A 25611-nucleotide genomic window follows, 5' to 3' on the forward strand; every position below is an offset into this window, starting at 1 on the left:
ATGAATTCAGACGACCCATATTGGGATTTCAGAGTTTCCATGGAGGAGATGGTTGAAGCTCATGGAATGACAGATTGGTCTTGTCTGCAGGCGCTGCTGCAGTGCTACCTTAAGCTCAATGAGAAGAAGACTCATCGGATCATCGTCTGTGCCTTCATTGATCTCATCATGAATATCCTTGATGACACCAAAGAGTGAGAGACCGCCTGTTTTTCTTCTTCTTTCTGCACTTTTTAACGGCTAATTAATGTAGGAATTTTGTGGAATGACAATTTATTGTACAGTTTCTGAGGATTTGTTTTTTTTGCTGCTTGTGGTGAGATGGAGGGTTTAAATTAAATGATGTTAGTTGGTTCAGTAATTAAGATATCTTCAGGGGTTTCTTTTTGTTTACTGCCTTCATCATGTCAGCTTCTTCATCTTCATCTGATTATGATTTTCCATCATTCAAAAGAAAAGAAAATCTTCTTATCATTTCCGTCTCTCTTATGTCTTTTTCGTTTGCATGTAAATTTTTGTTTTTTTTTCACTCTGATTATGTGGAATGCCCGTTTTCATCTGTATGTATTGTGAGAACGTCAACCTTGACCCTAGATGACAAATCAAGGGTTGAGAATCTCAATGTCATTTTCAAGGATGTGAAATTGTATTGCTCATCTTTGGAATGAAAAATAGGTGATTTTATTCATATTAAATAGTTGTTGATAAGAACGAAATTAGATAATTAATGGTCTGGAACATTTATCGTAGTGAGTAACTCGAGATTCTAAAATTTTGGGAAATCAGAACAACTAAGAGCTTGAATTCCCTCTCCCCAAGAATGCCCAAGCCCTTATTTTCATTTATTCACTCGTTTATAGCTAGGGATGGCAGTGGGGCGGGGCGGGGCGGGGGACAAGGTCTCCACCCCGCCCCGCCTCAAGATTTTATCCTCCATCCCAGGCGGGGATGGATTTTATCCTCCACCCCCGCCTTCATCCCTGTTTCATGTCCTCCATCCCCGGTTCAAATGGGGATGAGGCGAGGCAAGGTGGGGTGGGGATATTGCGGGGAAAAGTGGTTGGGGCGGGGTTGGGGTGGGGATCGTGGCGGGGACGGGAAAAGTGCACATCCATCCCCACCTCATTTTAACCTTCGTCCCCGCCTCCATCCCTGTTTCATACCCTTCATCCCCGGTTCAAACGGGGCGAGGCAGGGCGGGGCCCCGCTTTTCCCCGGTCCACTGCCATCCCTATTTATAGCCATGAGAGATGCAATCTTCTCTTTAAAATTTAATAAAGGTGGATGAGACTTCATTGTTGCATCAACAAGTTTATGCAAGGATCATAACTGTTAATTGGTTGGAATGTGTGTTTCAGCCTCATGATTCATATAGGTCTTGTGTGTTCTTTGGGGGGTAGGGTGAGGGCCACTCAGCCTCATTTAATTACTTTTTCCTGCATTCGCTTTTCGGTTGCAGTAATCTTTGGTGGTTTTTGTGCCGTGTCCATCCATTACTGAGTCTAAATTTAAGAAAGGTGCTACTTTTCACTAGACAGTATCATGTAAGATTCATTTTGTGTGTGTGTGTGTGTGTGTGTGCGCGAGAGAGAGTTCGCGCATACATATGTGTGCATGTCCATGAAAGGTACCTTCAGTTGTCATTCATCAAGGCCCCATCGTCTAAATGCTCCTTCCTTCAGTGGGACCCACAGATATATATTTTTTGCGCAATCTCATTAACAGATCACGATGAATGGCATCACAAACAACAATTCGCACATGGATCCTTAGGTGCCATTCATAATGAGGATGAGAACCAGCACCTTCGACAGATTCTCACCAGAATGTGGACTGATCCTAGCCATCCAGATGCATGGGTTGAACGGTTAGGAAGGACAGAGGATCCTACATCATATGTTTGTTGAGGGATATGATCCTTTTTCAGCATCGAGGCCAGATCCTAGATATCCTATTTGCATTGCAAGCACTTTCCACCAATCTTGTGAATAATTTACAGTCACTTCCATTTAGTTTATCTTGAAAATAAAATTATATAAAAAGCAACAATCATTTAAAAAATTATAGATCAAATAACATGGTATCTGAGTCATTCTAGTTGACTTGTATAGAGGTTAAATTCAACGTTAAGATACATCCTAGACCAAATTCATTATGAAAATAAAGTGAACTGGTTTGATGTTACATGAACTATGAGGCTCTGTTTTGATAACTAGCAGTTGGGATGGGAGTTTTTGCATTTTGGTAAAAACATGGCCAAAGTACAATTGGAAACTGGAAGTTGGGATGGGAGTTCATGCATTTGGGATAGAAAGTGAAACGCTCTCCTCATGTATTTTCACCAAATGCTGGATTTGATAACTGCCACCTCTTGGAGATGGTAACCGCCCAATCTAAGATTTGGCAGCTGCCACTTTTTCAAATACATAAAATCCCTCCTACCACACTTTCCAAACAGAAACTAAAGCGAGTAAAGGAGATGGAATGATTCACAGGAAGACGATCCATTCCCTCTGCCCCCAACCCCAACACACACATGCGTTAGTGCTCTCTCTCTCTCTCTCATATATATGCACACCTAGACAATAAAAGTTCAAGCCAGTTTGATGTGGTTCCTAATTTGAGTTTAATCTGGTGGGGATTCACGGCTTAAACTGTGACATGGTTCCAGATAGTTTTTTGGATTTTTAATAAAGTCTGATACACTTGCAGACATATAGGCACACATTTGTTGCCTTCTACAAACAGTGAAACCTTCTTAACGTCTCTCTTTATATATATATATATATATATATATTAGAGATCATATCATGGTGATATAAGATGGGTTCCATCTTACATTAAACCTAACGGTTCAATCAATGGTTAGGATTGGTCCACACTTTCACCTGAATGTGGACTGATCCTAGATGCTTCAGTTGGACCACTAGTAGGATCAACATCGGATGGAATCCATCCTATGTCGAAGGATGGGATCCTTTTTACTCTCTCTCTCTCTCTCTTGGAAAAGGGAAATGAGAATATCTTCTCCTGTTACGGTTGATCGTGGGGAAATGGTGTCCCGACTGTGGCATTCTTTTAGTGCATCGATATCACCGTAATTACAATAATGCCACCACGTCTAGGGACTCGAGCGCTGGCCTCCCTTGTTTTGCATGCTGCAAAGTGACAAAATGGAATTCAAAAAACCGTTTTTGCCTTTGCTTTAAGCAAACGATACGGTAACAAAACTTGAACCCCAGATGGAGTAGAGCATACATTTCGGGATGTTTCCGGAATTTATACCAGCTTAAGACCATGACTCCTAGTGGCATTATCGTAATTTCTGTAGCACAACGTGACCTAAAAACAATGTAATTTGATACGGTAGTGGGCATCATAACTTATTAGCGTTGAAGGGGGTATACGGATTCTTTTTTTGCAGGCTTCGTGCTCAGGACAGGAGATGGTGAGTTAACGAAAATGCCCTTCTATCCCTGCGTAGTTGTATTGAGGTATCTTTTGTGCTACTTTCCTACGTAAAATTTTTTGCTTTAATAGGACTCCTCACCGTAGTCGATCGTCGGTGACCGAACTTTTAACTTGTAGGGGGAAGTGTTGTGGGTACACCTGAAAATTGGTTATTTCCATTCACAGCTTGTTTTTTTTTTATTGAAAGGCTAATTTCACAGTTGATGCAGCCTCCTTTTTATTGGATATTCATACTATTTCCATTTTAGTCCACATGGAAATTGTTGTCGGTCATCAACTTAATCAAAATCAGCATATGATCTGAGCCAGCCCGGTTCACCCAGTGGTAAATCCGGTGTTTGGTAAGGAGACTTCATTAATTGGAAGAAGTTTTACTATTCTTTCACAGGACACTTCCATTTAGAGGTTGAATGAGATAGCTAGATGGTTAGATCACACTGTTATAACTGAGGGGTCTGGGTTGTTTTTCCACCAAGGATGGGGAACTTATCCTTGGAATTTGAGAGCTAGTCGTGCTGGTTAAGCCTGCCGTACTTAATGTTGTTGTCCAGACAGTGTAAACCCATGGCGCAACCCTTGCCCCTATGGAGTCGCCAATCTTAGGCTAAGCAAAGGCAAAGGCTTATCCCTTTCTCTCATTAATGCAAGGGGCTGATGCTCATGAGAATCGAACCCTGACCACCCATCCAGTGGCCAAGGCCTCCTCCACTGCACCAAACCCCTTAATTTGGGCTAGGGTCAGGGATTTCAATTCCACAAACTTATTATCCTATTAAAAAAATGAAAGAAAGAAAAAGAAACCCTTCCATTTAATTAGCACACCTTAGGATGACATAGTGTTCGATCACATCAACCACAAGGACAAGAAATAATGGAAGTAACCAAGTAGTCCTCAAAATTTACTGCAAATTTGTCCATATTTGTTCAAAAATGCAAATTGGTACAAGCCCGACTCAGTCAAGAACTGGTTTAGTGTAGTTAGGTGACCTAATGCCAATTAAGGGTCTCCGATTCCCAAAACACAGAGAACTTAAACTATAAAAATATAGTGATAGACCTCAAATTGGCCCAGTTGGCTACGTCCATCTAAGCCATTGGTCTGTCAGGGTCCAACAACTCCCAGTAAAAACTTGTGATGTCCATCTCCATCCCCCACCCTAGATAGCTAAAGGTTAATCTATACGTTTGAAAAAGGAGACAAGGCTAGGAACTCAAAGCATAATTCTTCTATAAGTGAATTATATATTTCATATTTTCCTTAGGGAAAAGGACAGGGGCAACTTTGTAAATCACAAAAAAACCTATTAGCCACTATTGTCATTTTGCACAGAGATTCTGAGATTCCTTCAACTAGGTGGGACCAATTTGGACACACTCTGGCCTCGGGCTTGTGGCTGAATCTGAACCTCTGGACCCTGCCCGACACCCCTCCTTTCTCTAATCCCCTCCCCTTGTCTCTGTGTAAATCCAAACCCTAACTCATTCACATGCAAGCACAGACTGCTCATGTTATCATACAAAAGCATACAAACATCTACTTTTCTTAGCACAATTTTATTGAACTTACTTGTCTCTATACCTAAAGATATGGCCATATGTATCATAATACGTATACAGTATGTTATGTAGACATAGGGGGGTGAATCCCCAACTTGGTTATTCTTGAAAAGGAACAATGTTTATGAAGAGATAAGAAGGTAGGATGCTGCTGCAGTATGGTGGTTGGTGCATGTGATTCTTGTTTGGCCTCTGCATGTGATCCCGTGTAGTTTGTGCTGTCTTGGCATCTGCATATGTATATGCACGTAGATGCATGGACCGGTACTTGGTAAAGAATCATGTTTCCTTTCTCTCTGTTTAGTCCTTTTCTTATTTGAGGTACACTGAGGTTGATCAGGTTAGAAATAGGTGCTTGAAAATATATATAGTAAGAGGAAATTGGTGCATCTCTTGTTCACCCATCAGGGACTCGATACTTGCAGAGATGCTGAGCACCATCCGAACCAAAACTTTCAATCTGCACAACAGGCTGTCTTACATCCTGAGTGGTGGAAAGATCTTTCATATGCTACTAATATTACTGCCTTTTTTGGATAATTAGGAAAATACAACCTCGCTCACCGAGTTCATTGGCATAAAACGAAGGTCCCCCTTGCCCACGGCTGAATACTTACCAGCTTTAGCCTCGCGGTTAAGGACACAAATGTGGGTTTTGAGTTTGTGATGTCCTGTCAACTTGGTGACATTCACGAGTTACCCCTGCCAGGGAGTGAAGCCCCTGTGGGCACTAATACTATTACTACAGTTATTGTTTTTTTTTCTTTGATAGGCAAGCTGGGTTTAGGCAGACTCCTATCAGATATCTCTTAAGCTCCATGTGTCAGAGGAATTCGAACCTGGGCCTTCAGCTTGGAACAGGACCCCGCTTACCACATGGGATACCACCTTGATGATACTGCCGTTATTGTTGTCATTAACAAAGCTGGGGTTTTGGCTAGATGCCTTAACCAAGTCTGCCATAAACTACTAGGATCAAGAGTCGTTGAATCCAACTTTATTAGATAAATTTTCATAACCTTCGTAAACAATACTCTGTTTCGGAGTTTATCACATTCAGGTACGAAATTGACATAACAAATTCCACCATTTTCTCTAGTGTTGCAGATGCGTTGGGGGGGGGGGGGGGGGGGGGCGAATTTGTGGGAACAGACATCTACACACGCACAAAGGAACGGTGTCAATATGCACGAATGAGACTTGAGGTCCTATTTGTAACACCCTAATTTTTATATCCCGAAAATTATAGAATTTTTTTTTTTGAAATACTTTTTAAATAGTTTCATAAAATTTCAGCAAAAAACTAAACGGAACAAAAACTTGGTGTGTTACTTTCTCGATTACATTCACATCCATATACGCAATAAATTTTAAAAAAATTGAACAATCATAAATGATTAATTGTTCAATTACATCTCAAAATTTATTAATAATAGTTCATTTAAAATTTAAATTAAATATCAAAGTTTTAAGCATTTTAAAATGCTCCAAGTCCAAAACACTTGAATGTAGGGAAAGGCTTGGCTCGGTCCCCGTTGCAACCTTTCACCATCGCATGTGAGATTACTTGCTACCTGAAAACATTAAAATTAATTCATAGGGTCAAACAAACATGTTTCAATAGAGTAGAACTATTCATAACACATAAATTAGAACTAATAGGCATGAGTAACTTTGATTTTTCATACATCCGATAAGATTAAATACAACACAAATAAGATTAAATTTTTAATACATCATTCGAGCATACATTTGCAAAATTGAAATCAATCAATCATCCACTTAACATGAATAATCAAAGATGTATGAACATTTACAATGCATGCACTTACCATTGCAGGAGCTGATTTTATGCATGAGCCAATTCTTATCTTTAATTAAATTTTCTTTCTTATATGATGTATGTCATAGTTATCTAATGTACATTCATTTAAGTTTTACTTCTTAACTCTTTAGATACTAACACAGGCTTATACCTAGATCAGGGCCATGGCGCATGCAGTGTTTTCAAACATAGGTAGATTTAGTCTAGCTGGATACCTTTTAGCAGTCCTACGGGTGAAGGACGAGCATATCGAGGGAGTGCTCCTAACACCGTCATCTCGATACATCAGATTTTTACTCATGAGTTTCGTTCATCTATGTTTCAATCTATTACAAAGGTTTTCTCTATCTCCGTAGTTAGGGAAGAGTAATCTTTCATGTTCAAAACTTTTCTCACAAAGCTGAAAGTATTGCTTGCCCTCTCCTTGCAAGCACCATTATTTAGTGTTACATGTTTAACTTCTTAAATTAAATCATTTTACATGCAACACCGTATAGGAATCCATCAAAGAGATTTAGTCACTTCAGGGCCAACAAATACATTATTTAAAATATTACATTCGAGAACATTGTTCAAACTCCTTTCTTTTCAAGCATATGCACACATGCATAAACAAAGCGAAGGATTTTTGTAACATTTCATGCATCCGTTCATTTACATGCTAATACCAAAAGGGCACTGTCAATGGGCAAAAACAAAGAATGAAGGATCAAATTGGTTCAAAAGGAAAATAGAGCATTGTCAGGAAGAATTGATAGCAGGGAATCAGGAAGCAATCCATAAAGAAATTTAATTTTGTGATTCACTTTAAGCTCTCCAGAAAATGGAAGAATCTATGTGCCATCAAAAAACTTGATGTCACTGGCTGGCAGACGGGGACAAAAACACAATTTTTTTTCACTCTCTTTACAACCACCATATCAAGAAGAATCATATCTCATCCTTAGTCCTTGATGATGGGTCTCAGATCAATAACCAAGAAGACATCAAGCGGGAAGTCATGACCTTCTTTACTGCTCTCTTCCTAAAAGACCCTATGAAAATCATGCCATTTTTTGGCACGAGAGAACCAAGAGTATCTCCCAATGAGAATGACCAATTGATTCAAACTTTGTCCCCATAAGAAATTAAAACAACAGTTTTTTAGCTTGATGCCTCTAGTTCCCCAGTCCTCGATGGTTTTCCATGGTTCATTTTCCAAAAATATTGGCATATTGTAGGAGAGGATCTATTGAAGGCAATCAATATTTTTTTTCACTCTAGGAAGTTGTTAAAAAGGGTCAATTGTACTTATATCATTATCATTTCCAAGAAAGAGAGAATCAACCATTTGAGTCAATTTTGACCTACAGGTCTTTGCAACCTTATATACAAAGTCATCACAAAAGTGATGGTCAACAGAATGAGAAGGGTCTCGAAGAGGATAATCAGCCCAAATTAGCAAGCCTTCTTAAAAGGTCAAAGAATTCAAGATAATATCTTGTTGGCCCATGAAATGGTGGATTCGATGTTCTTGAGCAAAAAGAAAAGAATCATTTTCAAAACAAATCTTGCAAAGGCCTATGATAGAGTTGATTGGGATTTTTTGAAGGAAACCCATCAATTTTTTTATTTTGCCCATAGTTAGACTGCTAGAATCATGCAATGCATGAGAACAACCTCCTATGTTGTCATAATTAATGGTGAAGCAACAACACAATTCAGGGAAGCAAAAGCATTAGGCAAGAGGACCCCCTCTCCCCTTATTTATTTCTCATGATCATGGAACATCTCACAAGGCATTTAAACCTCATTACCTCGCAAGGAAAAATCATTCCAGTATCTATAGAAGACTTTAAATGGCATCATTCATTTTATGCAAATGATGCTCCTATTCTTCTTAAAGGATCAAAAGCGTACTATTACATTTTTTTGGAAAGTATGGGCTCCTTTGAAATGGCCTATGGATTGCAGATTAGTAAAGAGAAAATAGTCTTTATCAAATGTAATTTGGCCCATGATAGAGTGAAGATAATTAGGGACTGAAGCGGGTGGAAGCCAGTAGATCTTCCTATCTCATATCTTGGCCTTTCTCTCTTCTAAGGTCAACTCAGAAAATATTTATGTGGCTCTCTCATAAGATCTCACTCCAAACTAGAGACATAGAATCGAAGATTGTTATCCCTAGCGGCTAGAGTTATCCTAATCAAATCTATCTTCTAAGCATTGCCCATATATTGAATGGGATCTTTTTGGCTTCCTTCAAGTGTTATAAATGCCATGGAAAAAGTCATCAGACAAACACTTCTTCTCGCAACGTACCTCAGGGAAAAATCAGATCCATCTGATAAGTTGGGAAAAAGTTTGCAAACCGCTTTTTGAAGGAGGTTTTGGCATTCGAAACATCTAGGAAATGAACAAGGCATGTATAGCTAAACAATCTTGAAAAATTGCAAATAATCATCAATCACCATGGGGCCAACTCATAAAATGTAAATACCTTCAAAAGGAATCCAGCTGGGTACCTCAAAATGGTATAAAATCCTCATATGCTTGGAAAGGCATCACTCAGGGAGCGTTGGTGATTATCAAACAAGTAAAATGGGAAGTGGGTGCCCGTAATAAGATAAATTTCTTGTTCGACCCTTGGTGTGAACAAGGATCACCTAGTACTAAAGGGATTATATACCATAGTTTACTGGGATAGAAGGTAAATAAATATCTTATCACCAATAGCTCTCCTCAATGTGTTTACAAGGAAGGTATTCTGTGAACAACTCTGATTGTGCGAGATCAAGTAAATAATCAAAATTGGAATCCTGTAGGCATTGACAAACTAATATGGAAGCCACAAGTGGAATTCTCCATCAAGTCTGTGTGAGACTTCTTAAGGTCCAGAGGACATGAAAATTAGATTTTCAAGAAAAATTGGTCAAAAGAAAGGTTTTTTTCCTAGAGCTGCCATCACACTTAGATGGGCAATGGAGGGCGTCCTACTCACCCAAGATAGGCTGCAACACAGGGGGTTCCAACTCCCCAGTTGATGCAAACTTTGTAAAGGCACAACAGAAAATGTGGCCAATCTATTCTTAAGATGCCCCATTGCATCTAAGATTTGGAGACAGACTACAAACTTATTGAGAGTCACATGGCGACCCCAGACCAGACTGACGAATGCCATTGAATCTTGATACTCAAAAAGATTCAAGGATAAAATAGTCAACAAGTGTTGGAGGAAAACTTTTCAGGTGGTTATGTGGGTTATCTGGAAGATAAGGAACAACCAAATCTTCAGTGTCCCTATCCCGAAGGATTACAATCAAATTAAAACAAAAATCATTCATATGATTAGAGAACGAGTTCTTTAGGCTCTCTTAAACATGGATGATGGAATCATAATCCTCTGGAGACATCTGTGTAAATGGTTTCTGCCCAAACCGGGATGGATTTAGGTATCCATTACAGGCATATTCTACTACAAGTGGCATTATGGATATACAATATATAATCACTCTGGTGGTTTTTTAAAAGCTGGGTGATTCTCACACAAGAGCCCTCCAGACCAAGCAATGGTGGGGATGAAGTGTTGTCTTGGAAAAGGTAGAACACAAGGTTTGTGATATGCTTGAAATACACCTTTCATATTTGTGTGAAATCCTTGTGTAGTAGTAAATATCTCTCTCTCTCTCTCTCTCTCTCTCTCTCTCTCTCTCTCTCTCTCTCTCTCTCCTCTTCGCATAGTGTCACAAGTTTTTTTTTTGCACTTTCTATCTCATGTGGAGAGGGAGCTTGGCTGGCTGCTTGGGTCGTGCGGCACATAGCTTGCCTTAGAGGTGAGAAGCTACATATCCCTGGTGGAAGCGTATTTGAGGTCATGCGTATCTCATACATTACTAGCATAGCAGAATTGTCTTAAGCAACAATGTTGAACGGGTCGGTAGTGGGGAGATGCCAAAGTCTTTGGCGTATGAGTGTCCAAGACAACAAAGGACGAGCACATCACCTTCCTGTGATGAGCGCACGAGCAATTGAGGGTCGAGCTCCCCTCTAAGGCCTACTCTTCAAGACCATCCCACCTCACATTGCCTCACCATGAGTTTATGAGCCATGTCCATGCCATATCTGTAAGTGTCGATTGGCTAACTTTTGAATACAAGTTGAATTCTTGAATATTGTGCCTTCATCCCTTTTTTATTGCCTTGCTCAATGCCTCATTGTACTGCTTGTGTACTTGCTTGTGTTGCTTGTAGATTGTTCGTGCTCTTTTGGTGATTGCCCATCACACTGCTTGCCTTTGTTTCATCGCGTACGACCATCCCTCCCGGAGTATTGCTTGCCCATGAGCCTCTAGCCTCGTTGGGCCTTCCAAGTGCTGAGATCATTGATTGGGCATCCACTCTCACGCGGTGGTCTTCGATAGTTGTCTCCTACATTTTGCTTCTGCTCCTCGGTGCCTTCCCTCGAAGCATCACCTCGTATTGCTCCTAGGTTTGCTCTAGTGTGTTGCTTCCGCCCTGTAGGCATGCCTAGTCGGCGCTGCACAGTCCTCACAAAAAAGGTCGTGACAATAGGGAGGAGTCCAAAAAAGATGAAAATGCACGTACAACTTGGCAAGTGTAATCATGCTATATCTAAACCGTTATTTTTTTGCCTTTGCTTTCATAACATAACCCTGTTATGGCTTGACTCGTGTAAATTGTCTCCAGCTTGCACCATCAAGAGAGCATGTTTTTTTTTGCCATCACCTTGAGTAGCTCAACACGAACATTACAAGAACTAAGAATAAGGATATAGAGGAAAAAGCAAAATTTCAATCTTCATTGTTAAAAGAGTGGATTAATAGGTTCCAAATATGGATTCAAGTCAAATAAAACATGGTTAAGACAAATCATGTCTAAGAAAAATACAAACTTAAAACACAATTTTGAAACATAAAATCAGCAAAACAATTTCTTGTCTACTTTGCTTTATTTATTTTTTATTTTGAAAGGCAAGTTGGGGTTAGGCAGACCCATACCAGATTGTACTAGTAAAGTAACATGTTTACAATGTTCTACATTCCTACTAGGTATCCAGTTCCCCCCTGTAAAAGCTTCAGCAGAGAGAAGAAAACATCTTTTTGTGTATTTCATTGGGAGATAGCCAAGTAGGCTATTTATAAGCTGAACAACATACAATAGTTTACATACATGAAAAATGATAACTCTATGATTATTGTTTTTTATAATGATTATAAAAAACAATAGTCAGCAACTTTTAATTGCATTCTTTGTTGATCGGACTCTTCACACGTTAAACTGTGTGAGTTTGTTATTGACCAGACTCTTCATGTGCTGGAGTATTCTGGACACAAGAGAGGTTGACTATGTTTGGAACTCTACGGGTGTCAAATGTATCCTTATCATGCCCCGCGAGCTCATTGAGCTTGTCACGAAAAGAGATGAACCTTGCGAACGGAAGAGGCTTCGTGCACCCATCATCCAGTTGATTAGACGAGAAGAGAAATTAAACTTGAATATGACCCTTTTGCACATGATCTCGTACAAAGTGAAAGTCAATTTCAACATGTTTAGTGTGAGCATGAAAGACTGGATTTACAACAAGGTAAAGCGTACCAATATTATCACATCAAAGTATGGGTGTCGAAAAGGGGGAACGACCAAGATCAATCAAGAGAGACTGTAGCCAGAGAAGCTCTGATGCAGTGCAGGCTAGCGACTTGTACTTGGCTTCAGTGCTGAAGCGGGCTATGGCCCTTTGCTTGTAGGAAGACCAAGAGATTAGATTGGTGCCCAAAAACACAGCAAAACCACTTGTAGATTTGCGATCATCAAGACTCTCGCCCCAGTCGACGTCAGAATAGGTTGTGAGTTAAAATGAGGAGGACCGAAAGAAAAAGAGACCATATTGAACGATGCTTTTAACATACCGAAGAATACGCTTGATTGTCGACTAGTGAGTCACCATGGGATGATGCATGAATTGACACACCTTGTTGACAGTAAAAGCAATATCAAGCTGAGTGATGGTGAGATACTGAAGGTTGTTGACTATACTCCGGTATAGTGTCGGGTCATGGAACGTGGAGGCATCATCTTTAAGTAGCCGAGTAGTGGAGCTCAAGGGAGTGGAGACAGACTTTGCATCCACCATAGAAGCACGACGAAGGAGATTTAAGGCATAAGTATGCTGGCATAAATAAAGACATGTGGAAGCGTAAAGCACTTCAATGCCCAAGAAATAGTTTAGACGCCTAAGGTCTTTGACGGAGAAGAATCAGCTAAGCTGCTGAATTAATTGGTTGATGGCATTGTGTGAACTTCCTGTAATTATGATATCATCAATGTAGATGAGAACATACATAATCAAAGCATGGTCTCGAAAGACAAAGAGAGAAGCATCAAAGAGAGACATTCGAAATCCACATGACTGAAGATAAGAGTTGAGGCGGTGATACCAGGCATGCGAAGCCTGTTTGAGACCATACAAAGCACAGTCCAACTTACAAACATAATGAGGATGGGAACTATTTTCAAAACTGAGAGGTTGTGCCATATAAACATCTTCTGAGAGAAGACCGTTAAGAGAGGCATTGCTAAAATCCAATTGATGTAGAGGCCATGCGAACGAGACCGCAAGGACAATAACCACTCGGATGGTGGTAGGTTTTACCACGGGGTTGAAAGTCTCAGAAAAATCAATACCTTCTTCTTGATAGAACCCCTTGGCAACAAGTTGGGCTTTGTATCAAGCAATGGAGCTATCGGCGTGACGTTTAATTTGGAAGACCCATTTGGAGCCAACAACATTATATTGAGGAAGAGAAGAAACAAGGTGCCACATATGATTGAGTTGTAAAGCATTAAACTCTTCTTGCATGGTTGAGTGCCACTTAAGATCAAGATTGGCCTATTTGAAGGAGGTGGGTTCAAGTGTGAGTAAAACTGGGCTAAAGAGAGCAAGAGAAATCGGATAGCGAAAAGAATAGAAGGTACACAGTTTAAGGGAGTTGGTCATGGACCGAGTAACCATAGGATAAACATGATCAGGAAGCAGTTTGGAACGAGTTCGGGAGAGTCAAATTGGTAGAGAGGGAGGTGGTGAGATAAGTTCAGGGAGGCTAGCAGTAGGAACGGGATGCATATCATTAGTGGGGGACGAAGGGGGAAGAGAAGAATCGAGTGAAGGTGGTGGTTCAGAAGCCGACAAGGGTAGGAAATCTTGGGGAGGAAGAAGAACGGGTGGGGAGAGACCCCAAGCAGAGAAGGAAGGTGAAGGGGAGTAGGGTTCAGAACATATGGGTCCAAGAGAGGACTCATCAAAGTAAACGTGGTGGGAGACATAAGTGTGATTATGAGACAGGTCAAGACATAGATAGCCCTTGTGGCGAGGGGCATATCCAAGAAATATACATGGGATGGTCTTGGGGTGAAATTTGGTGAGGAGATATGGTGTTAACAGGGGGTAGCAGTGGGCACCAAAAATGCAAAGTTGATCATAGGTAGGTTGGGTATTAAAAAGTAGCTAGTAAGATGTTTTATGATGAAGGACTAAGGTGAGGAGACTTAATAATATAGACAGTAGTACGAAAAGCTTCGACTTAGAAAGAGTGTGGTAAAGACAAGGAAGAAAGCAGGCACAGGCCGATTTCAACAACATATCGATGTTTTCATTCAACGAGACCATTTTTCTTGAGTGTGCAGACACGAAAATCAATGTAGTATGCCATGGTCTCGTAAGAAGTTTTCATGGAATTAGGCAAAAGAGACTTAACAACTAGAGTCACAAGGTTTCTGAAAGGTAGAGATTAGTATAGAGATATCCCATATGAGGTTAAAAGCCTTTTGTACAAGTTTGATTCTATTTCTATAGAAACAACAAAATACAACTCAAATCACATAGTAAAAATGTTGGCCAAATTGGTGAGGTGGGTGGGGGGGGGGGATAAGGATACAATCGACACCCGTAAACATCTAAACACAGTGAACCTCTCATGTGTCCAGAATACTCCAGCACATGAAGAGTTCGGTCAATAACAAACTCACACAGTTTAACGTGTGAAGAGTCTGGTCAACAAAGAATGCAATTAAAGGTTGCTGACTATTGTTTTTTATAATCATTATCAAAAACAATAATCACAGAGTTATCGTTTTTCATGTATATAAACTATTGTACATTGTTCAGCTTATAAATAGCCTAGTTGGCTATCTCCCAATGCAATATACAAAAAGATGTTTTCTTCTCTCTGCTAAAGCTTTTATATGGTATCAGAGCCACGACTCTCCATCGAGCTTGACATGGCCTCATCGTCGTCTCTTCCCTGCCCTATGACCTAGTAGAATGCTATTGCAAGCCTCATCTTGATTAAGCTTAATCGGGACAATTATTTATTATGAAGATCTCAGCTTGAGTCTGTCATGATCAGTCAGAACCTTCTTAAATTTGTTGATGTGTCATCTCCTTAACCAGAGCTTTTTATTGCCACGCCAGATGGAGGTAAGACAGAGATTCGAAGTTATCCTATTTGGACTTGCTCTGACCAATTGACACTTAGTTGGATAAAAGCTACCATTTTAGAAAATGTTCTTGGTCAAATTATAAGAACCAAAATAGCATATGAGGCTTGGCTTACTTTAGAAAAATCATATGGATCTCAATCTCTTTTAAGACTCATGATTTTGAAGAAAGACTTAACTTTTATTAAGAAAGAAAATCTATATATGCTATCCAATTTGGATCACATCAAATTTCTAGCCAACTCACTCACTGCCATAAATCACCCCGTAAATACAACAACAACTACGCCTTCATCCCAAAACAATTGAGGAAATCACCCCATAGATGATGAAGAATTAATCCAAATTACGGTGAATGGTCTACCTCATGAATATGAGAGCTTTGTGACACCTGTCATAACCAATTCAGTATCATACTCTTTTACGGATTTATATGATCTGCTTCTCAATCAGGAAAAACATGTGCTCTTATCTCATATCATGGTGGATCTGAATTATCGAACTTTTGCAAACCTCCATCTGCACCTTTCTATCTCCAACACTGGTAATCTTATTTTGAATCCTCAAGGCTTTACTTTTTTCCTAAAAGATGTTATTCACATTTCAGCTATTACGAAGAATCTCTTATTTTTGGGGAAGTTAAATGAAGATACTGACTGTATTTTTTAATTTACTCCCTTTGAATTTCTTGTAAATGATTTTCAGACAGGCAAGATTCATCTACGAGGACCGAAATTCCATGTGGGGCTCTACTCAATTAAACTGGATCACCATACACAGGTGGCAGCATATGCAGGCACAATAGCTTCATTTGACATTTGGCACAAACGTCTCGGTCATGCAAATAAGAAAATTATCTCTCATTTACATTCTAGTCATGTTATTTCTGTTAATAACAATAACAAAACAAATGTTTGTAAAAGTTGTCTTATTGCCAAGGCTCATAAACTGCTTTTTGGACACTCGGCTTCATCCATAAATTCTCCTCTCGAACTTCTTCACGCCGATGTCCAACGATTGAGCGCCATGCTCATGATCATCATCATATTATCTATATTTGTGGTCACCAACCTATGAATTGGTTGTGACAATTTCGATTCAGAGCAAAAGCGTGGTCCCTAATATTTCCATTGTAAAGGCTGATCATTTTGCTTGTCATCATCTTTAGGATGCCTCCACTGCACTCTTTAAAAATACTAAAGCAGCCTTGTCATTGAGGGAAGAAAAACGAGTGGGTGCCCCAGGTGCTCTGGCATCTCAACTGCTTCCTTCCTCTATATATATGTTGCTGCTCACAATAGACAGCAAATTATATAGGCAATTCAAATGAACATTGTTAGGAAAAACTACCTCTTCCTTTAATGAAGACGGTTTGATATATTTTACTGTACTACTGAGCACAGCAAATGGCTAGCCAAGAAAACTAATGCATTGATTTAAATCTTACTGGGCAAAAAAGCATCCATTCTTACAGGGAAGCACGGGTGCATTGTAGCAGTGTGCTTGCATATTATAGAAAATGTAACCAATGGAACTGAATTACAAAAAGCATGGTTGCATGGTTTCTTTAGCAGCCATGTTGAGCAGTCGAGCTCAGTAGTAATCTAGAAGCCTCTAGGAGATCTTTCAATTCGCTAGCAAGCTTGTCTAGAGGTTTCTATTTCTTCTAAGAATTCAGAACACACAACTGTTAGATGAATTAGAAGTGAACAAATATTGGTGAACATTTATAGTTTGATAGGGTGTCCAGACTAGTAAGAGAAGAGCTAGAAATGTGCAGACAGTGTTGGACGCATAACACTTGTCTAAATTCTGGGAATGGTCTAAACGAGGATGAAGCTCATGCTTAGGTGGAAAGATCCACTTTGATGAACATTTCCAAAGAGCAGCAGTCCTGTTTGAAGTTCTATACTGTTTCTAATTAAGTAAACTTCATTTAGTTGCCTAATGTGGCTTGTCTAGCCAAACTACAAGTATTTTTTCTAAAAGAAAGCTAATTAAGATGTAATGATTAGGGCAGTGAAGTGTTAAATGAGTAACGACTAGTAGAGTTGCAACCCCTGACAATCAGCTCTAAAAGGCTTTGCTGCCAAGGTTCAAATGCAGTCTACATAATTATAATAGTAACTTGTGTGACAGTTTTTGGTAGCACTATTAACATCGAGTTGGTATCTCAAAAAGTTGCACGCTAGTGGAATAGAGCAGTGAAACCCCACAGCAAAAAGCACAAAAATTGCTGGAAATAGAAAAAGTAAACCAGAAAATATCTAGAATTTTCAACTAAATCACCTGTACAGAACAAGAAAATTTTGCACAGACGAAGCAGTATCTTCTTCAGCAATTCTTTAATCTTCTTTCTGTGGACAGCTAAAATGTGCTTGGAAAGAAAAATCTATACCAGCAATTATCGGTTATGGTAATCTTACATTTTTATCATGCTGAAAAATGTGTTTATTTTTCCTAGCTTTGAAGTATATCCAATAAGCAATATTAAAAGAATAGTCAAATTAGGTCTCGATGAGGTACTAGAAAGTGGCAAAACTTAACTGCAGATCATTGAACCTGGGTAAGAGAACAAGTTCCAGGCAATTTTGTAGTTCGTTTCTGCAATCTCTAATAGTGATGTCACATAATTCACTACCTGATAACAATGCCTCACCATCATTCATGTTACACAAATATATAACCAGATCAAACTAAAATCTCAGGAAAAAGGGAAAAGAAAAAAGAACCTACGAACTTCAGGAAAAGAAAGGCAACTAAGCATGCATTTTGCATGCTCTGAAAGAAAATTGTTCATATCACCGGAGTCAGCTTTCAGCAACTTAAGAAAATTGTTCATATCACCGGAGTCAGCTTTCAGCAACTTCATCAGAACACCTGATGACAAGCTTTCTAGAACATTCTATTGCATATACTTTTATTTCACATTCATAACCTTCTGGAAGTACACAAAGTTCATAAACAGGAAAACTCTATTATCATCCCAAGATCTCATTGTTTTTCAATCAAAGTGGCTCTGGCTTGGGGTCATCTTACAGTTGGGTCAATGCAGAAACCTGCAAGGTTATCTATTCTGCCATAAGCCATTTATGCCCTAACCAAGAACCTCGATCCTGAAATATAGGCTTCCTTTCTTATGCTTATGCCTGGTTCAAAATTTGGCAGATGGCACGCATATACTGAAAGAACAGTGACTTTCCTTCTACTCAAATGGATGCATGTGGCTCAGTATATATATAAGTAAACTTTAATATGCATTCTCCATATATATATATATATATATATATATATATATATATATATATATATAACCAGCTTTTGGATCACAGGAATTTGTTTTTCCTGTGATCCAAAATCAATGGTTATTAAGGCATCAATTTTCCCGGCTCATATAAATATAACTTTTCATTTAAAAAACATGATCCAAGAGTCAATTCCCACCAAATCGAGCATGCCAAACACATCTAATGGCTCAAATCTATTATAAAACACTTGAAACTATGAGACTTAACCGGCCAACACAAGAAAAGAGGGCCTAATATGTTCAACTCTCTCTCTCTCTCTCTCTCTCTCTCTCTCTCTCTCTATATATATATATATATATATATATATATATATATATATATATATATATATATATATATATATATAAGAAAATGAAAATCTCCCCAATGGACATTTTATTGGATTTTTGTTGTTTTTTTCAAAATTCCGACCAGATGTGATCTATATGCTTGTTTTTATAGGAATCAGTTCTTGGAGCATTTGATTCCTATGCATGGATAAGTTTTTATAAGTTTCAAATTCAAGGGCATACAATCTTCATAAATTTTTGAAGCTCCAAATGCCATTTTTTCTATCAAAATTTTGTGATCAAAGTGTTGATTTATAGTAAATCAATCATGCTGAACACATCTGTATGGTCAGAATTTTGACAAAAAAAAATCCATTAAAAAGGTTTGAAAGGGTTTTCATTCCCCTATATATATATATATATATATATATATATATATATATATATATAGAGAGAGAGAGAGAGAGAGAGAGAGAGCATAAGATGTTTGTTTACCATGATACCATACGGTGGTACACTCACTTGTTTGTTTGGATCTAGCCATCAAATGTTAGTTTTAATTGTACAGATGTGTTTAATAGGATTTAATTATAACACATCATAAGATGGAAACTCAAATATTGTGCTTCTTCCATATGTGGGCCACGTAAGGCAGGGTGGTGGTGGGGCTCTTGCCCGCTTAGGCGAGGGTTCTTTGTCATTAAAAAGAAAAAAGAAAAAAACTTGTGCTTGAAATCCAACCCTAATGTTTCCTTTTCCCAAGAAACGATCCATACAATATGTGCACTTTTCCTTAGTGGCTATCTCATTCGCACACTTTAGTTTTTGGTTGGTAAAAATGGAAACATGTTTAAAAGCACCAAACGTTGGAGTGAGCACGACTGTGCACGTTTTAACGAACCCAAATTAACAGTATATAGGGATTATCTAACTTTAATCCAAAGTAGTCAAACTCGTCCTCTGCAATTCCTCAGGTTTTGCCCTTTTCAAAATATCCTAATAAGCCTTGGCATGCGAATTCTTATCTCCTTATGATTGATCAGCAAAATCATAAATTGTAATTTATTGACAAATTTATGAATTTTGGTAATTTCACATTAATAAGTATGTACAACTAAATTTTAAAAAATATATAACTAAAACCTTATCTATCTGTTCTCTTAAAATTGATGGCATGTTAATATCTTAATTATTCAAAAGAATTTTATAAAAAAATGTGCTATACTTGATTCTGTGAATCAGTTAATGTCTTTAGTGCAAGACATGGTTAGTTTTTACTTTATTTTTAATTATTAAATTAATATTTTCTTACAAAGAGGTGGAATTTACATAAAACGCTTTCATTGTTGTGTGTTGAGATAAGCATTACTTTCACCGAGATCCTATCTTTGGATAGTTGTTAGGTTGTTGATCTGGTATGACCGTAAGATTTGGAAGGCTTGGAGATTTACATAGCTGATAACCGACAAGATATTGTATATCCTTTCTTGTTAAATTTTCTTTTATGTTTTTGGTCTGTATCTGCCTCCATATATTAGAGTAGCTTATGATAAGAAATATACCAGAGGGTCGGTCGGTTCGTGAATGTAGGCCATCCTTAAGGCTGAACCACGTTAAATGTTTGTGCCTCATTTATTTTTGCACACCACTTACAAATCGTAACAAGGGGGTTGCACACCACTTACAAATCGTATCACTACACATCACTTACAAATCGTAACATGGTATCAGAGCATTTGGGTTATTAGCATTGTAGCAGTCCATCAATGGCTAACAATCAGAATCCCAGCAGCAGCAGTCCTTCAGAAAAAATGGTCGTTAAGCAGGTAACCCCAAATCTTAAGATAACTTCTATTTTATTGAATGGAAGAAATTATATTGTCTGGGCAAAGTTTGTTACTCTGTATCTCAACGAAAAATCAAAGTTGGGCTTTATCAATGAAAAACTGCCAAAACCAGCAAATGGAGATCCAAAACTCGATGAGTGGCAATCCTCCAATGACCTGGTTATGTCATGGATCTTAAACTCCATGGAGCCAAAGGTCGCAGAAAGATTTCTTTTTCTTTCTACTACTCAAGAAATCTGGAACATTGCTAAAAAAATATATAGTGAACAATTTAATATTGCTCGGATGTATCAACTATCCCAAGATATCCGGGAGCACAGAAAAATTGATTAATCCATGAGTGAGTACCTCGGCAGGTTTAGGGTTATGTGGGATGAACTCGAAGCATATTTTCCTACTTCCAATGACCCTATTGTCTCTCATAAACTTAAAGAACAAGAGAATATATTTCAAGTCCTTGTTGGCTTAGGACCTGAATTTGAAAACTTTACAAGTAAGTCCTTACATCGGTCAAACTCCCTTCTCTCAATAATGTTTGTGCTATCCTTATGCGTGAGGAAACTAGGCATCGAGTTATGAATAGAGGGCAGCAAGATTATTTACCTTTTGAAAACAAAGATAGAGTTGCATATGTTGCCTATTTTAGTGATGATAAGAACATAACAAATTATAAAAGTAGCAATAGATTCAAAGGTAAGAAAATGGTTTGCTCTAATTGCAAAAAACAGGGACATGTAAGAGAAAAATGTTGGTTTCTCATTGGTCGACCAATGACTAACAAATTTGATCCGCCACGCGACAAAGCTATCTCCACTGCTAAAGGTGCACAAGCCATTGCTCAGGTCACGCAAGTCTCTGAATCCATCACCCTTGAAAAACTTGCAGAAATGATTCGGAATTTTTCCAGCTCTAACGATGGAGGGACTTACTCGACAATAGGTTGTATAGAATCGGGTAATATCTCTTACCTTAGTTCCTTAAATTCTTGCACTTGGATTGTGGATTATGGTGCCTCCAAACACATGACCAACTCTGATAAATGCATTATTAATCTTGATCCTAAGAGGCAACATAAATCTGTTACTACAGCCAATGGATCGTCTATGACAGTTAATGGAAGAGAAATGTGTTTTTTAAACTCTTTACAACCTTCAAAAGTGTTGTTTACCCCTAATTTGACCTCAAATCCGCTATCAGTGAGAAAAATTACTTATGCAATTGATTGCAATGTGATCTTTACTCCCAATACTGTTATATTTCAGAATCGCAAGACAGAGAAGAAGATTGGTAGCAGATATCGAGATGGAAATCTCTATTTTTTGCCAGATGAATGTAAAACCTTATGCACCAAACAACACATAAATGAGAAGACATGGCATATCCGATTGGGACATCCCTCTAAGAGTGCTCTTAAAAATCTGATTCATGATTCCCATAGTTTGTTTGATAATAAGGATTGTGATGTTTGCAAGTATGCTAGACTCTCTAAACCTAGTTTTGTTTTGTCTGAAACCGTTGCTGAAAACTTTTTTGATTTAATCCATTCTGATGTATGGGGTCCGACACCATTAGTCTCTGGTTTCAATTATTATGTCAGTTTTATTGATGATAAATCTAAGGTTACTTGGCTTTTTTTATTGAGAAGCAAGGACGAAGTGCTTCATAAGTTTAAAAAGTTTTGCAAATTTGTCGAAACTCAATATGGCAAGAAAGTTAAGGCTATTAGATCGGATAATGGATCCGAATATAAGAATAGATTGTTTGAAGTATATGAAAAAAAAATGGCATAGATCATCAGTTCACTTGTGTTGGTACTCCACAACAAAATGGAGTCACCGAACATAAGAATCGGCATCTTCTTGAAAAAACTAGAGGACTTTTATTTTAAATGAATGTGCCAAGCAAATATTGGTGTGAAGTTGTTGCAACAGCTTGCTATTTGATAAATAGACTGCCCAGTCAACAATTGGGAAACAAATCCCCTTTAGAAATTCTTAGAAACAAGAAAATCAATATCAACCATCTCAAAGTGTTTGGATGCACTGTGTTCATTGCGTCTGACTCATCAAAAAGAAACAAACTCATGCCTCGAGCTCACAAATGTATTTTTTTTTTTGGGTATTCTGTATCCAAAAAAGGATACAAGTATATGGATGTCAAAAATAATAGACTCTATGTTTCCAGAGATGTGAGCTTTAATGAGCATCTTCCCTACTTTACTAATCTTGTTGAGTATAGCGGTCACAATGAACCTAAGGGGGAGAATGAGCCTACAATTAATTATGATGATTTTGTCATCATCAAGGAGAAACCTTCTGAGACTGAAATTGATGGTGATCAGACCAAAAGTCAAAATGAAGAGAATGAGCTTTCTACTACTACACCTCAAGTAAGGAGATTTGGTCATACTTTACATCCTCCATCATACTTAAAGGACTTCCTCACTTTCCGTACTGGTAAATATCCTCTGGAGAATAACATTACTTATGATCATCTTCCAATACATTATGTCTCTTATCTTGCCAAAATATCAGCCCAAAAAGAACCGATAAGTTTTCTTGAAGCCAAGGAATCTCTCATATGGACCAAAGCTATGAGAGAAGAGCTAGATGCTCTTGACAAAAACAAAACTTGGGAAATCACTCATCTTCCTAAGGGAAAGCTAGCGGTTGGACGTAGATGGATATACAAAATAAAATACGAGAGTGACGGATCTGTAGAAATATATAAAGCCAGACTTGTTGCCAAAGGATACACTCAGACTCATGGAGTTGATTATGGTGAAACATTTGCCCCGGTAATAAAAATGAACACTATCAAGGTTCTTTTGTCAATCGCTTGCAACAAGCAGTGGAATTTGTATCTAACTTGACATCAAAAATGCCTTCTTGCAAGGAGAGCTAGAAGAAGAAGTATTCATGTATCTTCCTCAAGGGCACCCAAAGGAAACAGACCCAAACCTTGTGTGTAAATTAAATAAGGCTATTTATGGGCTAAAACAATCTCCTAGAGTGTGGTATACCAAACTCAGTTGTGCTCTTGAAGAAGTCAACTTTGTTATCAGTGTGGTAGATAATTCCTTGTTTATTAAACATTATGAAGGGCATACCACGGTGATTCTCGTGTACGTTGATGACATTATAATCATCGGAGATTGTGAAGATGAAATTGCTAAAACCAAAACCTATCTTCACAAAGTTTTTTATATCAAGGACCTTGGCCATCTTCAATATTTTTTTAGGATTGAGGTTGCCTACTCAAAGAAGGGTATTTTTATTTCTCAAAGAAAATATGTTCTTGATCTCGGAAAACTGAATCCAAACCTATTGGCATACCATTTGAAGTTCATTCTAAACTTTGCAATGAGGAAGACCCAGTTATTGACATAAAAGGATTTCAAAGACTTGTTGGAAAATTAAGTTATCTTATGGTCACTAGACCTGACATTGCTTATGCTGCAGTGCCATGAGCCAGTATATGCACTCTCCAAAAAAAGCTCATCTCGCGGCCATAGATAGAATTTTACGGTATTTGAAGAAGTTACCAGGGCAAGGAATTTTGTTTAAGAAGGGAAACAATCTTGACATTGAAGGGTTCTCGGATGCCGACTGGGCAAGCAGTGAGGATAGAATGTCCACTACTGGTTATTGCATATTTGTTGGAGGAAATCTCACAACCTGGAAGAGCAAAAAACAAAACATTGTCTCTAGGTCAAGTGTTGAAGCTGAATATAAGGTTATGGCTTCCATGATAGCAGAAATTATGTGGACCAAGCCTCTATTGTGAGAATTAGGAATCAAAATTAAAAAGCCTATTCAAATGTTTTGCGACAATCAAGCTGCTATCCACATTGCCTCAAATTTTGTTTTTCATGAAAGGACGAAACATATAAAAATCAATTGCCAATATGTAAGGGAAAAGGTAAAAAATGGTGAAATTTGCACTCCATATGCAAAGAGTTCCGATCAACTTGCCATGCGCTAACTTGGAAAAAGCCAGCTTTATCAAATATTAAGCAAGTGGGGTTGTATAGATATATACGCTCCACTTGAGGGGGGGGGTGTTGAGATAAGCATTACCTTCACCGAGATCCTATCTTTGGATAGTTGTTAAGTTGCTGATCTGGTATGACCGTAAGATCTGAAAGGCTTGGAGATTTATATAGCTGATAACTGACAAAATATTGTATATCTTTTTTTGTTAAATTTTTTTTTTATGTTTTTGGTCTGTATCTGCCTCTATATATTAGAGTAGCTTATGATAAAGAAATATATCTGAGGGTCCGTAACAAGAGGGCTGCACACCATTTACAAATCGTATCACTGCACATCACTTACAAATAGTAACAAATTTTGTGTTTTAACTTTATATTTTATATAGGTTTGTCTCTTTTTATTGATGAATTGTAAATACTTATTGATTTTGTCATTAATATCACAAAGTAACAGATTTTTTTATACATATTACCATCTTTTTATAAGTAAATCAGCTGTCATTCCGTCATCCTCCTGTGAGGACTCTCTCTCTCTCTCTCTCGTATCATCATAACTTTTTGGTGGGCCCCACAACTTGCACATAGGATTAAAGCAATGGATGTTGAGAATGTCAGATCACTTGAGATCTCTCTCTCTCTCTCTCTCTCTCTCTCTCGTTTCAAGTTATAGCTAATTTGGGAACCAGCAGAATCATCAAGGGATGGGACCTCTTGGAGGGGAGAGACACTGCCCCTTTTTAGAGAAAAGCCTGCAAAAGAAAGGCTGATGCAAAAGCCGGCACCAACCGCACCACTTGCTCCACGGGTGGATATCACGTCTATCAATTCACTGAAAGGTGTACGGA

General features: G+C 38.3%; 1 protein-coding gene across 1 annotated transcript; it reads left to right on the forward strand.

Annotated features, from left to right (window-relative positions):
• On the forward strand, positions 1-24558 carry LOC149832572 (secreted RxLR effector protein 161-like). Its single transcript, XM_090013269.1, has 2 exons — positions 1-194; positions 24234-24558. Exons 1-2 carry the CDS (start codon positions 1-3, stop codon positions 24556-24558), a joined length of 519 nt encoding a protein of 172 aa, XP_089869395.1.
• Positions 24559-25611: the final 1053 nt, after the last annotated feature.

The sequence above is a fragment of the Nuphar pumila genome, chromosome 7, assembly GCF_984573655.1.
Source record: "Nuphar pumila chromosome 7, dmNupPumi1.hap1.1, whole genome shotgun sequence".
Lineage (NCBI taxonomy): Eukaryota > Viridiplantae > Streptophyta > Magnoliopsida > Nymphaeales > Nymphaeaceae > Nuphar > Nuphar pumila.